Source organism: Scardinius erythrophthalmus (genome assembly GCF_964197995.2).
Source record: "Scardinius erythrophthalmus genome assembly, chromosome: 22".
Taxonomy (NCBI): domain Eukaryota; kingdom Metazoa; phylum Chordata; class Actinopteri; order Cypriniformes; family Leuciscidae; genus Scardinius; species Scardinius erythrophthalmus.
The window spans coordinates 28,526,229-28,541,924 of record NC_138242.1 but is presented as its reverse complement, the minus strand read 5'-3'; the positions used below and the strand labels follow the sequence as shown (position 1 = coordinate 28,541,924).

The 15,696-nt window shown below is 36.7% G+C and overlaps 1 protein-coding gene across 1 annotated transcript in view; it reads left to right on the top strand.

Moving 5' to 3' along the window:
* Positions 1 to 172: 172 nt before the first annotated feature.
* The window catches only part of spidr (scaffold protein involved in DNA repair), a 46,215-nt gene continuing 30,691 nt past the window's right edge, over positions 173 to 15,696 (top strand). The window contains exons 1-7 of the mRNA XM_081352787.1: positions 173 to 363; positions 2,407 to 2,562; positions 2,644 to 2,707; positions 3,253 to 3,438; positions 5,924 to 6,018; positions 13,954 to 14,174; positions 15,154 to 15,170. Of these exons, the coding sequence (XP_081208913.1) occupies positions 352 to 363; positions 2,407 to 2,562; positions 2,644 to 2,707; positions 3,253 to 3,438; positions 5,924 to 6,018; positions 13,954 to 14,174; positions 15,154 to 15,170 (751 nt within the window). The 5' untranslated portion in view covers positions 173 to 351. The remainder of the gene's footprint in view (positions 364 to 2,406; positions 2,563 to 2,643; positions 2,708 to 3,252; positions 3,439 to 5,923; positions 6,019 to 13,953; positions 14,175 to 15,153; positions 15,171 to 15,696) is intronic.

The following is a 15,696-nucleotide window of genomic DNA, read 5'->3' as shown; positions in this document are numbered from 1 at the left end:
TTCAATTTATTTTCATATGAACAAACGTCTTAAGAGAACAGTGTAGGATGCCTTTGAAAAGAAAAACTATTTGTTCGTTCATAATGGTGATAAAAACCGTTGCATTTGTACTATGTATTTATTTATGTATTATTTTGGCAGCTTTGTAGTTCCATAATGCAGTAGCAGTGCTGAGCCTGCGAGCGTCACATGACTCTGATGACCGCCAGGTGTCAGTAGCGCGCAGCGTAATGAACTAAAAGAGCGGGAGAGACGAACCGAAGAAGAAACTGACCGTGCAGTTTAGTGAACTACAGCCTAACAATGTAAACAGTTTTAATAAGCCCTGTTTGAGGAAAAAAAAGTTATAACATGATGGCCAAGGTAAGCGATCAATAAACACTTTGTAAACACACTTTCTCAAACTTTGTAGATGTTTGGGAGAACCACTTGTATGCTTTTATTCGCTGTCAATCCACTCGAAGTGTGTTTATCCACTGCACAACATGCAGAAGTAATGAAAACTCCGTAAAACTAGAAATATAAATCACAAAATTAAGCTACAAATAGAAAAAGTAAAGCGACCAATATATTAATATGCATATACATTTTCAGTAAAAAATTTGGAAACCTAACTTACCTTATTCTGTATTAATATTTTCCATATTTTAGATAAATAGTTGTCATGCAAACTGAAATAACATACGTTGTAAATGATGTAGTGACCATAAAATGTTAATCAAATAAAATCCAAACTATAAACCTATTTTCCAGTGACCTCCCTTTATCTTAATTAACAAAAAAATGTTAAGTGAACTATTTTATATATATATATATATATATATATATATATATATATATATATATATATATATATATATATATATATATATGAAGAGTTCAGATGCAAAAGCCTCTAAGTGCCATCTGAAATTTTCTTCTAAAATTTGCATTTTTATCAAGCTTGTATATTTAGGTTCAGTAATTTCACTTTAATGACAATTAATGGGTGATTTGCCATTTAAGTGAAATAATTAAACATAAACATACAAGCTTGATAAAAATGATCATTCTAGAAGAAAATTTCAGATGGCACTTAGAGGTTTTTGCATCTGAAGTCTTCATATATACACTCACCTAAAGGATTATTAGGAACACCATACTAATACTGTGTTTGACCCCCTTTCGCCTTCAGAACTGCCTTAATTCTACGTGGCATTGATTCAACAAGGTGCTGAAAGCATTCTTTAGAAATGTTGGCCCATATTGATAGGATAGCATCTTGCAGTTGATGGAGATTTGTGGGATGCACATCCAGGGCACGAAGCTCCCGTTCCACCACATCCCAAAGATGCTCTATTGGGTTGAGATCTGGTGACTGTGGGGGCCATTTTAGTACAGTGAACTCACTGTCATGTTCAAGAAACCAATTTGAAATGATTCGAGCTTTGTGACATGGTGCATTATCCTGCTGGAAGTAGCCATCAGAGGATGGGTACATGGTGGTCATAAAGGGATGGACATGGTCAGAAACAATGCTCAGGTAGGCCGTGGCATTTAAACGATGCCCAATTGGCACTAAGGGGCCTAAAGTGTGCCAAGAAAACATCCCCCACACCATTACACCACCACCACCAGCCTGCACAGTGGTAACAAGGCATGATGGATCATGTTCTCATTCTGTTTACGCCAAATTCTGACTCTACCATCTGAATGTCTCAACAGAAATCGAGACTCATCAGACCAGGCAACATTTTTCCAGTCTTCAACTGTCCAAGTTTGGCGAGCTCGTGCAAATTGTAGCCTCTTTTTCCTATTTGTAGTGGAGATGAGTGGTACCCGGTGGGGTCTTCTGCTGTTGTAGCCCATCCGCCTCAAGGTTGTGCGTGTTGTGGCTTCACAAATGCTTTGCTGCATACCTCGGTTGTAACGAGTGGTTATTTCAGTCAAAGTTGCTCTTCTATCAGCTTGAATCAGTCGGCCCATTCTCCTCTGACCTCTAGCATCAACAAGGCATTTTCGCGTACTGGATGTTTTTCCCTTTTCACGCCATTCTTTGTAAACCCTAGAAATGGTTGTGCGTGAAAATCCCAGTAACAGCAGATTGTGAAATACTCAGACCGGCCCGTCTGGCACCAACAACCATGCCATGCTCAAAATTGCTTAAATCACCTTTCTTTCCCATTCTGACATTCAGTTTGGAGTTCAGGAGATTGTCTTGACCAGGACCACACCCCTAAATGCATTGAAGCAACTGCCATGTGATTGGTTGATTAGATAATTGCATTAATGAGAAATTGAACCTGTGTTCCTAATAATCCTTTAGGTGAGTGTGTGTATATATATATGTATGTATATATATATATATATATATATATATATATATAATCCATATCCATATCCATGTTTGTGTGTATGTGGTTTCAGCGTAAGAGAAACCTGGACATGAGGTGTGTGTTATTCCCAGACGATTTGAAGGACACTTTCAGAAAGGCGGGAAAACCCTCTGCCAGAACATCCACTCCTGCCACCAAGAGCTGGGAGAGATGCGGGGACAGTTTCCTGGACACATCTGTCGTCCAGGTGTGTTACGCTACGTAGACCTCACGTCGTGCTGTTGCTCTTCTACACATATGCACTGAACGTTGTGTGTTTGTATTTCAGAAGCTGCAAACATCAGAGAAGAAGAGCAGAAATGCACATAATGTGGCGCTGGCATCTGTTTCTGGTAACACAACCGATTGATCAATCTATAAAGTGTGAATTAATAGTCATTCAGAGATTTATAATTAGATGAGAAGTGCCACAATATCATCAATAAGATATTCTGTTCCATATATTAAGACTACTATTAAATTTAGGGCATGGGAAGATTTAAAAAAAAATGTTTTTGGAAAGAAAAGTCTTGATTTTTTTTGTTTTGTTGGTAAAACTAATATTATGAAGTGTTATTTCAATTTAATACATATTAATATATTGTTTTCTATTTAAATTGTAATTTATTCCTGTGATCAAAATTGAATTTTCAGCATCATTACTCCAGTCTTCAGTGTCACATGATCCTTCACAAATCATTCTAATATGATGATTTGCTGCTCAAGAAAGATTTCTTACTATGATCAATGTTGAAATCATTTGTGCTGCTATATATTTTTCAGGATTCTTTTATAAATAGGAAGTTCAAAAGAACAGCATTTATTTGAAATAGAAATCTTTTGTAAACACTTGTGATAACTTAAATGCGTCCTTGCTGAATAAATGTATTGATTTAAGGGAAAAGAGATGCTGGCACAGATGAACCGGTTCACATTGCCTGGAGCTCCAGTGAAGAGGAAGAAGCAGACAATGATAGTCATCCTCCTCGACTGACTGTCACACAGGCACCACATTGGCCCAGAGCGCACAAACAACATCCTGTTGACTATCACAGGAGTCTGCGGATGTTCAGCACTGGTGTAGGTGAGAACAGAGTTGCTTTTGATGAATTGTTTTGCAATAGTCTAGAGGTACAGGGGTCTAACATTTAAAATTGAGTGGTGTGCTGTACATAGAACCACAAGTCCATATGAATACCGTGCAATAAGCGGATACATTTATTCAGTACAAAAAGGAAATAGGTAAGAGTGAAGCTAAAACACCCACAAAGAATATAAATATATATACATTGGTTATTTACATTAATTTGTAGGATTAACAGTACTAAGGAGGAAGAGGGGAAGAAAAGAAAATAATAAAACCAAACGAAGTCTGACTTTAACCTAACTAAGAAAAATTAAGAAAGAAAAGAAATAAGTCTACATGATGCCCTTACTGATCTTCACTGACTACTCTAAAACCAAAAGTACATGGGGTGGCGCTCACCCCTAACCTAATGTACCAACACAAATTGAAACCCCTACGTGTTGCAATGTATGTCACGTGACATTCTTACCTGTCCGCCTCTTCCAGGCCTAGTAACATACCGTGTGAACACTGTACAAACTATGTTACATACAAAGGGGAAGAAACGAATACAAGAATGACTTTTAAATATACCCTTAAGTCAAGCAACACAAACAAAAGGGATTACAACAACAAACAGGATCCATCCATCCATCCATCCATCTTCTACCGCTTATCCGGGGCCGGGTCGCGGGGGCAGCAGTCTAAGCAGGGATGCCCAGACTTCCCTCTCCCTCGACACTTCCTCCAGCTCTTCCGGGGGGACACCGAGGCGTTCCCAGGCCAGCCGGGAGACATAGTCTCTCCAGCGTGTCCTAGGTCTTCCCCTGGGTCTCCTCCCGGTGGGACATGCCCGGAACACCTTCCCAGGAAGGCGTCCAGGAGGCATCCGGAAAAGATGCCCGAGCCACCTCAACTGACCCCTCTCAATGTGGAGGAGCAGCGGCTCTACTCTGAGCTCCTCCCGAGTGACCGAGCTTCTCACCCTATCTCTAAGGGAGCGCCCAGCCACCCTGCGGAGAAAGCTCATTTCGGCCGCTTGTATCCGGGATCTTGTCCTTTCGGTCATGACCCAAAGCTCATGACCATAGGTGAGAGTAGGAACGTAGATTGACCGGTAAATCGAGAGCTTTGCCTTGCGGCTCAGCTCCTTCTTCACCACGACAGACCGGTACAGCGACCGCATTACTGCAGAAGCTGCACCGATCCGTCTGTCAATCTCCCGTTCCATCCTTCCCTCACTCGTGAACAAGACCCCGAGATACTTGAACTCCTCCACTTGAGGCAGGAACTCTCCACCAACCTGAAGCGGGCAAGCCACCCTTTTCCGACTGAGGACCATGGCCTGGAAGGAATACTTCGAGGATCTCCTCAACAAACAGGATAATGTGGGAAAATAACGGACATCGACAAAAAGCAGCGTCTCTAGAGAGAGGTCCGGCGTGCTCTTTTATCTGAGGTGGTCTTTTCCCATTGGTGATAGACTTCAGCGGCTTATGGAGATTGACAGACTACTGGACCAATCACGGGTACCTAAGAAAGTGAAAGGAGACCAGAAAAGCGGAGAGAAACAAAGAAAAACACGCAAAACAAGGACGTAACAATATGAATACACCAAGAGTGGCCTGTAGTTTCAGGGTTCAACGTTAAGGGTGGCTTGCTGGCCCAAGGCGAGTGTGACAGCGTTTTGGGCCATCATGTAGACATATTTTTGATCATGTGCACATATTTTTGCTTTGCACAATTTAAAATGTTGTGAATTTTGCTTGTCAACTAGGTTAAATTATCTGACTGGCTAACCTAATTTTCTAGGTGTTTATGGAACGCATGGCGGTCTTAGAGTTGCCTTCTATAATTTCTGGCTATTATTGAAAATTGTCTTTTTAAAGTAAGAAAAAAAGAAAAAAAAGTTAAAAAAGGGAAACATGATAGGAATCAAGATTTTTTAAATAATTAAAAATAAATGTAATAATTATAAATCAAGAAACATTATAAATGTAAAATTATGAATCAAAAAAAAAGTACAATTAAAAAAATGTTTGCGTGTTGGGGCAGTTGGCATGTAAAAATTTGAACTTCTATCCTGACATTGCAAGCAAAAAAAAAAAAAAAAAATCCATACTCTTTGAAATACATATGTTGAATCTTAAAATGTACAATATCAGATGAAATCCCAAAAAATACAACATGCAGTTGCTCTAGATGGCAGAATTTAATAGAAGTTAGCTTGGTTGTATTAAAGAATATACCATTTTTGATTTCCTTATATCAGCATTCCTTATTATTTCTTAGTTAAAGAGTATTAAAGTTCATATTACTCAACAAGTGTAGTGTGATCATTACTTGATAAGTGCTATGAGGAATGTGCAATGATGTAAAAATGTTCTCGTACAATCAAAACCTTGCGGTTGCAGTTCTAGATGTTCATAACTGTAGTTTAGTATGCACCGGCTTGTTATGTAATCCAGATAACACATAACATTATCTGCTGCATTTCCCTCAGAGACAGATGACCTGCCCTCTATTGATTCAGACAGCGAATTAGAGGAGGACAATTCAGCTTCAAAAGAGCACAGTGACTTTCTAAATCCTGTTCCGGTAAGTCAAGTCAAGTCACTTTCATTTATATAGCGCTTTTAACAATATAGATTGTTTCAAAGCAGCTTTACAGTGATAATAGGAAATTACAGTGACAGATTGTTTTGGCTTTACAGCAGCTCTAGGATAAAGTTATTGTCCAGCTAAAGTTAGTTTTGATTGATTGATTCACTTCCGTTACAAAGATCATTAGTTATTAACTTAGGGGCGGCTTACACGACATCGTTCTGAACAGAAAACACTCAAAACATATAGTTTTACATTGGCAGAATAATTTTACATGTATTAAAAGTAATTTCATGTAAACTTTAAAAGAAGAACACAAATATTTTTTAATGGGGGGGAAAAGGAAAATATTAAAAGACAGATTTAAGGAGAGATATGTGATCGGGTGAGATATATAGGACGCACGGTTGTTCAGTAGGGGGCGCTAGGATTCCTCGGATGAGACGTCTTAAACGCTCACCAGGGTTCTCAATGTCCCTGCTCCTTTTAGGACTGACCTTTGGCTCAAATATTTATTTGCAACCTTACTTGGTATTAGTTTATTAATATTTGGCATTTTATGTCACTCAAGTCATCTGATTATAAGATCAAATGTGGCTCAACGTCATATTATTTTCCAAAACAACATGACACGTGAAATGAAATAATAATAAGACATTAGTTTAATGTAATTAATGCTTGTCTAACTCAGATCTGTTGTTTTACCACTGCACACAATGCATCTAATTTCCCCTCTGCATCTTATAATGGTATATTGTGACCTGGTTTCACAGACAGGGCTTAGATAAAGTCAGGATTTGGCCTTAGTTCAATTAGGGCATTTAAGTAGATTTTATAAACATGCCTTAGAAAAAAAAACATTACTGGTGTGCATCTTGAGACTAAACAATGACAGTGACACATTTTAAGATATTTCAGTGCAAGTTTTGCTTTTAGTTGAACCAGCTCAAACATGCATTTAAGTCTGGAATAGGCTTAAGCTTTGTCTGTGAAACCGGCCATATGTGTAGTACATATTATCTGAAAGCCGAAGTAAAGTAGTCTTCTTAGACATGCTAAATGAAATAAAGCTAAATGAAGTATCTTTAGATTAGATTAGATTTAGATTAGAAATATACCCATCATCATTAAAGGGTTAGTTCACCCAGAAATGAAAATATTGTCTGTAATTACTCACCCTCATGTTGTTCCAACCCCGTAAGACCTTCGTTCATCTTCAGAACTCAAATGAAGATATTTTTGATTAAATCTGAGAGCTGTCTCACTCCTCCATAGGCTTCTATGTTATTGAAACTTGCCGGCCCAGAAAGTTAGTAAAGACAATGTTTAAAAGAGTCCAGGTGACTACAGTGGCTCAACCTTAAGTTTATCAAGCGATGAGAATACTTTTTGTGCACAAAAAAACAAAAATAACGATTTTATTCAACTATTCATTTTCTTCTGTGTCGTCCTCTGAGTGAGGAAGTCGTCCTTCTGGGTTGTACGTCACACACATGACCAGCGTCGGCTAATAGTGAGCATACGTTCTGACGTACAACCCAGAAGCGCTGCGCTTTTACACTATGTGAACTCACTCAGAGGTCTCTCAGATTTAATCTTAAAAATATCTTAATTTGTGTCTTACGGGGTTGGAACAACATGAGGGTGAGTAATTACTGACAGAATTTTCATTTTTGGGTGAACTATCCCTTTAATAGTGCATTATGAACTGTGAGTTTTGTGAACTGAGAATGTAAATTAGATGAGGCAATGAAGGTAGGTTAGGAAGTTCAGTCCTTCTCTCATCATCGTGAGCCAGACCCTTAAAAACGATAGTTCACCCAAAACTGAAAAACCTGTCATCATTTACTCACCCTCATCCGGCTTTCGTGAGAAATGTCTCAGTATTCGAAGAATGTTACAACTGCTTTTGTCTATACAAAGAAAGTCAGTGGGGTCCAAAACCCCAACATTTGTCCATTCATTGAATGGACAAAAGCATTTGCAACATTCTTCCAAAATATCCAAATTCTTTTGTGTTCAAGTCATGCAGTTTTGGGAATGACAAAATGGTGAGTGAATGATGAATTTTCATTTTGGGATGAACCATTTCAAATATATCCTGATTTAATGTTTTAGGACAGGAACGTTATTCCCAACATCTGTGTCATCAGCAATGACATCATGAAGTAGTCTACCTTATGCTAGTGATCTTTGACCATGATTATCATAATTCATCATGATGCATTGTGTTGCCAGTAATTGTGACATGAACTGCAATTCCATCCAGACTGCGCTGGCTTCTAGATAGTTCCAGATATGATTGTAAAACGCTTTGGGTGTACCGTAGAACATAGTAAAGTGCTAATTAAATGATTCATTCATTCATTCATTCATACATACATTCTGCTTCCTGGAAGGGAAGTGATAGGCAAGTTTGTCATGTTAAAGAGATGTTATCCAGAACTGTGCTGTCTAATTAATAGTTTGCATCACATCACACATTGTTTAAACATTCAAAAGTTTCCTTGTAGTTTAGTCTGTTTTTTTGGCATAGATCCAAATAATAATTCAATAACACCCAAGATACAGATTCAGATTTTTAGAGTTCCTTTGTCATCGGAAATGCTTGGGTCATCGGATAAAAAAAAAAGAATGAATCTAACCCTAATAATAAAAATATTTATTTAAAAATTAATTACATTTAAAACATACTATAAAATATTAATATTGTTTAAAAAACAATAATATAATAAATTCAATCATTAATAATTCAATGTTAAATATTACTCTCAGTAATTCACTGTAAAAAAATAATGCAGTTGTTTCAGATCATGTTTATCTTTGTGAGCGAACCCGTATTTAATGTATTTCTTTAAATAATATTTTCTTTTAACCTTGTTTTGTTCATGGTTTCTGAGGATGAGGGTATGTCACTGAACCTGTCCATGCTGTCATCTGTATTGTTTATCTATCATTGCCAAACGACAGGTGAATTTGTGCCAAAATGACAGAGTTTGATTGAATGCCTTTGACGTCAACAACAGAAGATATGGGAAGAATTATGTGCATTTAACATTGTATTTTTAATGTTTTTTCTGCTGATCAGAACAGACCAGTTTTTTTGGGGGATAAAAAGAAAAAGTTGAGAATCACTAATGTAAAACATCTTTTAAACATTATTTTTGAATTTCCTCAAGGTGACCCTAAGGGTTTGAAAGAATGATGCTGAAACGTCTGTCTTGGACTCGTCCAGATCACAGCTATGTTTAGCACTTACTCCCATGCCTCCTTTTTAAAGTGTATTTTAAATCAGCCCTGCTTCCTGGATTCAAGATTGAAACCATTTGTTTAAAAAAAAAAAAATGATTGTTTACTTGCCCGGCTTTCACGGGAAAATCGCTTTGGGTCCATTTACAGGAAGAGTGGAAAAAGCAGACATGCGTCTAGACATAATGTGTTTATTGCACATTAATTGTCTTAATTTCTCAATTTACTACACCTTTGTTTCTACCCATATTCGATTTCCTTATGTCTTCCTGCAATTGCAAATCAATCTCGGGCGTCCTTGGCGCTGACACGCTTTTCTGTGGCCTGGCACCCCTCTCCGTTCACCTCCGTGATCGTCCTGTTCCCGCTGGTTTGGGAACTGCCCCTATATGACGTATCTGCAATGATAGATTTGATAGAGCGAAAAGTTTGTGTACTCCTCCATTCATTTTGAGCCAGTGCAGGGTGAACACATTTTTGAGCCTGGGCCAGGAACATAGTGTACTGCAGAGAGCGAGAGAGAGCGCGTGTAGTGCACTGTTCGCTGGCAGGCTGCCCTGCAGGGTCAAGTTGATTCAAATAAAAGAGTGTGTAGGCTGTTTGGCGGGCTGGAATGCCGTTCGTGTCTCCACATGAGGCAGCCGATTTTTTTCCACGAGAAAACCAGTTTGTGACAATGCAGCCACACAAACACTCACACACACAAAACCCCCTCCCATTCCCTTACATCTGTCTTTTACGACCTGTCATACGGTAAATGACTCGTATATCACATATCATCGGGTCTCATGACGGCCCTGGTCTTATCTGCAGGTCTATCTTTGGAATTTATCTTCTCTGTCTTTGTCTATTGTTTGCTTGAGGGTGTGTGCTTTGTCAGGGCTGGATGTCCCTCGTCACATCTCACAGATTTTCCCATAATGCATTTGTATCAATTCTTTAATTTTCAGAAAGGGCTGTAGAGTTTGCTTGTGTCACAGCACAGGGTCTGTTTGCATCTGACCACTTCATGCGCTTTCTCTGATTGGATAGCTTTGGTTTCCCAGTTTTCGGTCCACAACAGAGCATGAGAAAAATGCATATATGGATAACGTGTTCCTCTGGACTGTCTGTGGAAAAGTTTATATATATATATATATCCAAATAAATAAATAAATAAATATATACACTGCCATTCAAAAGTTTGAGATCAGTAAGATTTTTAATGTTTTTAAAAGAAGTCTGCTCACCAAGGCTGCATTTATTTGATAAAAAAAACAGTATTATTGTTAAATGTTATGACCGTTTAAATAACTGTTTTCTATTTCAATATATTTTAAAATGTAATTTATTCCTGTGATCAAAGCTGAATTTTCAGCATCATTACTCCAGTCTTCAGTGTCACATGATCATGATTCAGAAATCATTCTAATATGCTGATTTGATGCTCAAAAAAACATATTTTCATACATATTATCAGTGTTGAAAACAGTTATGGACATTTTTTTTCAGGATTCTTTAATGAATAGAAAGTTCTATCTGAAATAGAAAATTTTGTAACATTATACATGTCTTTACTGTAACTTTTGATCAATTTAATGCATCCTTGCTGGATAAAATTATTGATTTATTTTATTTCTTCCCCTCCAAAAATAATTCTCACTGACCCCAAACTTTTGAACGGCAGTCTATAATGTTAAAACAGCTTTCTCTTTCAGATAAATGCTGTTCTTTTGAACTTTATGTGTATATACTGTTTAGATTCAGTCTTTCTATATATTATGAAAATCACTAGTTCATCGTTTGTGTCGCTGATTTATTTTTTATTTGAAGAAACCCTTAACCCTAAGTATGAGCAATAATACCAGTGATTCTTGCCTTAGCAAACACCAATACTCACAAAGCCAGTGATTTTAGATGTAGTAACTAAAAGGAAAGTGTCGTACGTAGGAAGAATGGGTAGGAGTTGCGTGTGGATTCAGAGAACACTGGCAGTTCTTAAGAAGAGTGATTCAAAGCCTTTTACAGAGGCCAGAGGTTAAAATGAATGCAGTGCTGGATAGGCAGACGCATAGACCCCTTGGGAATTACCATATGTGCAGCAGGATAGATTTAATGGGAGATCACTTAGTTCTTGTTTTGTTTTGTTTTTGTGTCCCACCTTTGCCCTTCTCACTTAATTTCTTCTCTAGCATGCATGTGAAATGTGAATTTGAATGATGATTGTGTTGTACAAGGTGCTGGCTCATAGATATTCAGATTTTTGGCTTTGTTTTGGTGGCCCTAAGCCAGCTGTAATGACTTGTTTTTGTTCATTTTTAAGGCTCAGCTTAATACTGTGTTTGTTGGCTTTCATATCCCAGCATGATGTTTTTGTGTGTGTGAATAAGGTAAAAACACAGGCTGCCATATTTTTGTAACACCTGTTTTGTCCATAATTTGACTTTGACACCATGGCGGCAGCCTGCCAGGCGGCGTCACGCAGGTACCATAATTTGTGTAATTGTGAACCAAAAGTTTGATTGATGAGAGTTTGAAGAGATTGAAGGGTGTATTGTATTCCTTAAAAGTCTTTGGAAACTTTCAATTACAATATTATGTCAATGTAGGGCTGTCAAAAGATTAATCGCAATTAATCTCATCCAAAATAAAAGTTTGTGTTTACATAATATATGTGTGTGTACTCTGTATAATTATTTTGTATATATAAATACACACACATGCATGTATATATTTAAGAAATATTTGCATACATATACTGTATATATTTATATAAAATTTGTTATATATAAATATAATTTTTTTATATATAAATTACACATTTTTCTTAAATATATACAAGCATGTGTGTGTATTTATATATACAAATTTAATTATACACAGTACACACACATATATTATTTAAACACAAACTTTTATTTTGGATGCGATTAATCGCGATTAATCTTTTGACAGCCCTATGTCAATGTTATTAAGGCTTGCAATCCTGAAATCAGTTCCTCTGTGGGTTTATCGCTGTGACGATTTGACTTTGCACTTTTAATGTTCATTTTATAGTCAAACATTAAAGGGATAGTTCACCCAAAAATGAAAATGTTGTCATCATTTATTCACCGTCAAGTTGTTCCAAACCTGTATGAGTTTCTTTCTTCTGCTGAACACAAAAGAAGATATTTTGAAGAATGTTGGTAACCAGAGAGTTGATGGACCCCATTATTCTTTTTCCATACTTTGGAAGTCAATGGGGTCCATAAACTGTCTGGTTGCCAACATTCTTCAAAATATCTTCTTTTGTGTCCAGCAGAAGAAAGACATTCATACAGGTTTGGAACAACGTAAGGGTAAGTATGACAGATTTTTCATTTTTGGGTGAACTATCCCTTTAAGGAAGATTTGTTTGAGGCAGACGTCACAGGTCTTCCAGGACTATTCAACCTTGAGCTATGATGCTCATGTGGATAGTGCAGGTTCCAATCTGACATGTATCATATCCCAATTATTTATCATGTATCATATTCCATCTCTCCCCAAATAATTTATTTTCTAATAAATGCTCTTCTGACAAAAAAAAAAAAAGAAAGTCCTTTCATGCTTGATCCACATTCGTAAGTGACTTTGGAGTAGTGTTAAGTATTACTATTTTTATACTATATTATAGTATTTATTCATATTTTGAGCTAGGTTTATATTTTCAGTTTTCATACTAATTGAAGGTTAAGTACTTTTTTACATGCTTTTGTCATTTTAATATTTTTTTTTTATATATATTTCTATTTGGCTTTTGATTTATTTTACTTTAACAATAACTACACTGCTGTGTATGGAAGCTTGTTTCCGCCACTGAATAAAACATTTTAAAAGATAATTGCGACTTTTTATCTCACAATTGCGAGATTACATCTCGCAATTCTGACTTTATTTCTCAGAATTGCGAGATATAAAGTCAGAATTGCGTGAAATAAAGTCAGAATTCTGATATATAAAGTCAGAATTCTGAGATATAAAGTCAGAATTGCGAGATATAAAGTCGCAATTGCATCTTATAAAGTCAGAATTCTGACTTTTTTTCTCGCAATTGCGACTTTATATCACGCAATTCTGACTTTATATCTCAGAATTCTGACTTTATATCACGCAATTCTGACTTTATAACACATAATTGCGAGTTTATATCTCGCAATTCTGACATCTTTTCTCAGAATTGTGAGATATAAAGTCCAATTCTAAGGAAAAAAAAAAGACCGACTTTTTTTTTTTTTCCTTAGAATAGTTTATATCTCACAATTCTGACTTTATAACACGCAATTGCGACTTTATATCATGCAATTCTGACTTTATATCTCCCAATTGCGTGATATAAAGTCAGAATTCTGAGATATAAAGTCAGAATTGCGTGATATAAAGTCGCAATTGCGAGAAAAAAAGTCAGAATTCTGACTTTATAAGACGCAATTGCGACTTTATATCTCGCAATTCTGACTTTATATCTCAGAATTCTGACTTTATTTCACGCAATTCTGACTTTATATCTCGCAATTCTGAGAAATAAAGTCAGAATTGCGAGATGTAAACTCGCAATTGTGAGATAAAAAGTCGCAATTATCTTTTTTTTTCTTTTTTTTTTTTTGTGGCGGAAACAAGCTTCCATAGCTGTGGATAAAAGCATCTGCCAAATGACTAAAACCATCCTCTCCGTTTTAGGCACCAGCTGAGATTTCAGACTACTCATCTTACGACGATAGTGATGAAGATCCAGAAGAAAGCAGAGCAGACTCTTTGCTTCTGGACCCAGCCGAAACCAGCAAGCAGTCGGTCAGCGAGTGGGTTCGATCCGCTCAGGCCATTCTTCGGACACCTCAGAAACAAACCGCCAAGAGCGCCAAGACCCCAGAGGACTCGAGTAAAAAAAGGAAATTTGAAAGGTATGATCTATGATGCTTGGATCTTAATCTTCATTTCAGTGCAACCCTGTGCAAGATGAACTTAAATTATGAGTTCAGTGACTGGCTTTATGATTAGGATTTATCGTCTTAACTGAAAGTAATCCTTCACACTGCTATTCATTCTTACTGGCTTTTTGTCCCCCTCCCAATGTTTGACGTCAAGTTCACAACTCGAAAATTTATATCAGTGTAAACACACCGAATACAAAAGAGTTCAAAGTCTAGCAGAAGCAGTTTAATAATACATCCACACCCTTACTGTAAAAACCTGGTCAGTTTGGTTTTTGATTGGCTATCGAGGAGCGGTTTCTTTGCACGTTTGTATCACCTTATTTAATTTACCAGAACACTTCCTCCTACGCACATAAGACACAGCTCCGAATGCATGATACTTCGGCCTTTTTTTTTCTTATATTACTCAGTAGTCGCTTTCTAGTGGCCATGAAAGATTGAGTACTACTGATGACATTTTTACCATAAATGAGTCGTTTGTCAGATTTGGTGAATGGGCGAGGAAGGACATGTATAGTTTGTCCCCTCACGGGGGAGCTGTGTCTCTTTTTGGCTCTCGTTAGTCCATACATCCTTCTGCTGACCCTCAGTCCCTTCTGCAGGCAAGCTCAGGATAAGCCTGTGTGTCTCTTAATGTGGCGTTTCATGTTCTATCATGACTACACATATAAAGATTATAGCATACATATTAACTACCACCCACTTAGCATACATAAAAACTATAAAAATGAACACATCATAAACATAATTAAAGCAAATAACAGTTAAGTGCAAGCAGAATGGAGCTCATCCTTTAGTTAACTAGCCTGTCACAAATTTGAGCCAAGTTTTATGAAAGACAAAATATTTTATAAATATGGATACATTTTCAGTGTGAAGTGTACATAGATTTTTGTGACTATAGATTTGATTGGTTTCTCTATGATTTATTCTCTGTTTGATTCAGATTGATTCTAAATGGAGGTAATTCAATGGCGTTGGTTCTAAATGATCCTCTATGACTCATGCTATGTGATTGATTCTAGTTGATTCATTCTCAATGATTCATTCTATAGAAATGATTCTCATCATTAATTGTATTGATCGATCATGGAATTAAATCTAACTCATTCTCTAAATGAGTATTGAATCTCTAACATTTCATTCTACAGGATATTTTTTATAATCTTGAATATATGGTATTTATTCCATGTGATTGATTTTATATGAATGATTCCATGTGGCTGATTCTATGTGATTGAGTCTCTATGTTAGAATCTCCGTTTTTGATTCTATAGAATTGATTCAAGTTGATTCTCTTTATGGAATTGATTCAATGAGATTTATTCTGGTTTATTCTCTATAACTCATTCTATGTGATTGATTCTAGTTGATTCAGTCTGATTCATTTACTTCTATATGAATGATTCTCATTATTCTTTATCATTGGTTAATTGATTCATATTCAAATGATTCTGTTTGACTGATTCTATGTGTCACTGTGACGGGA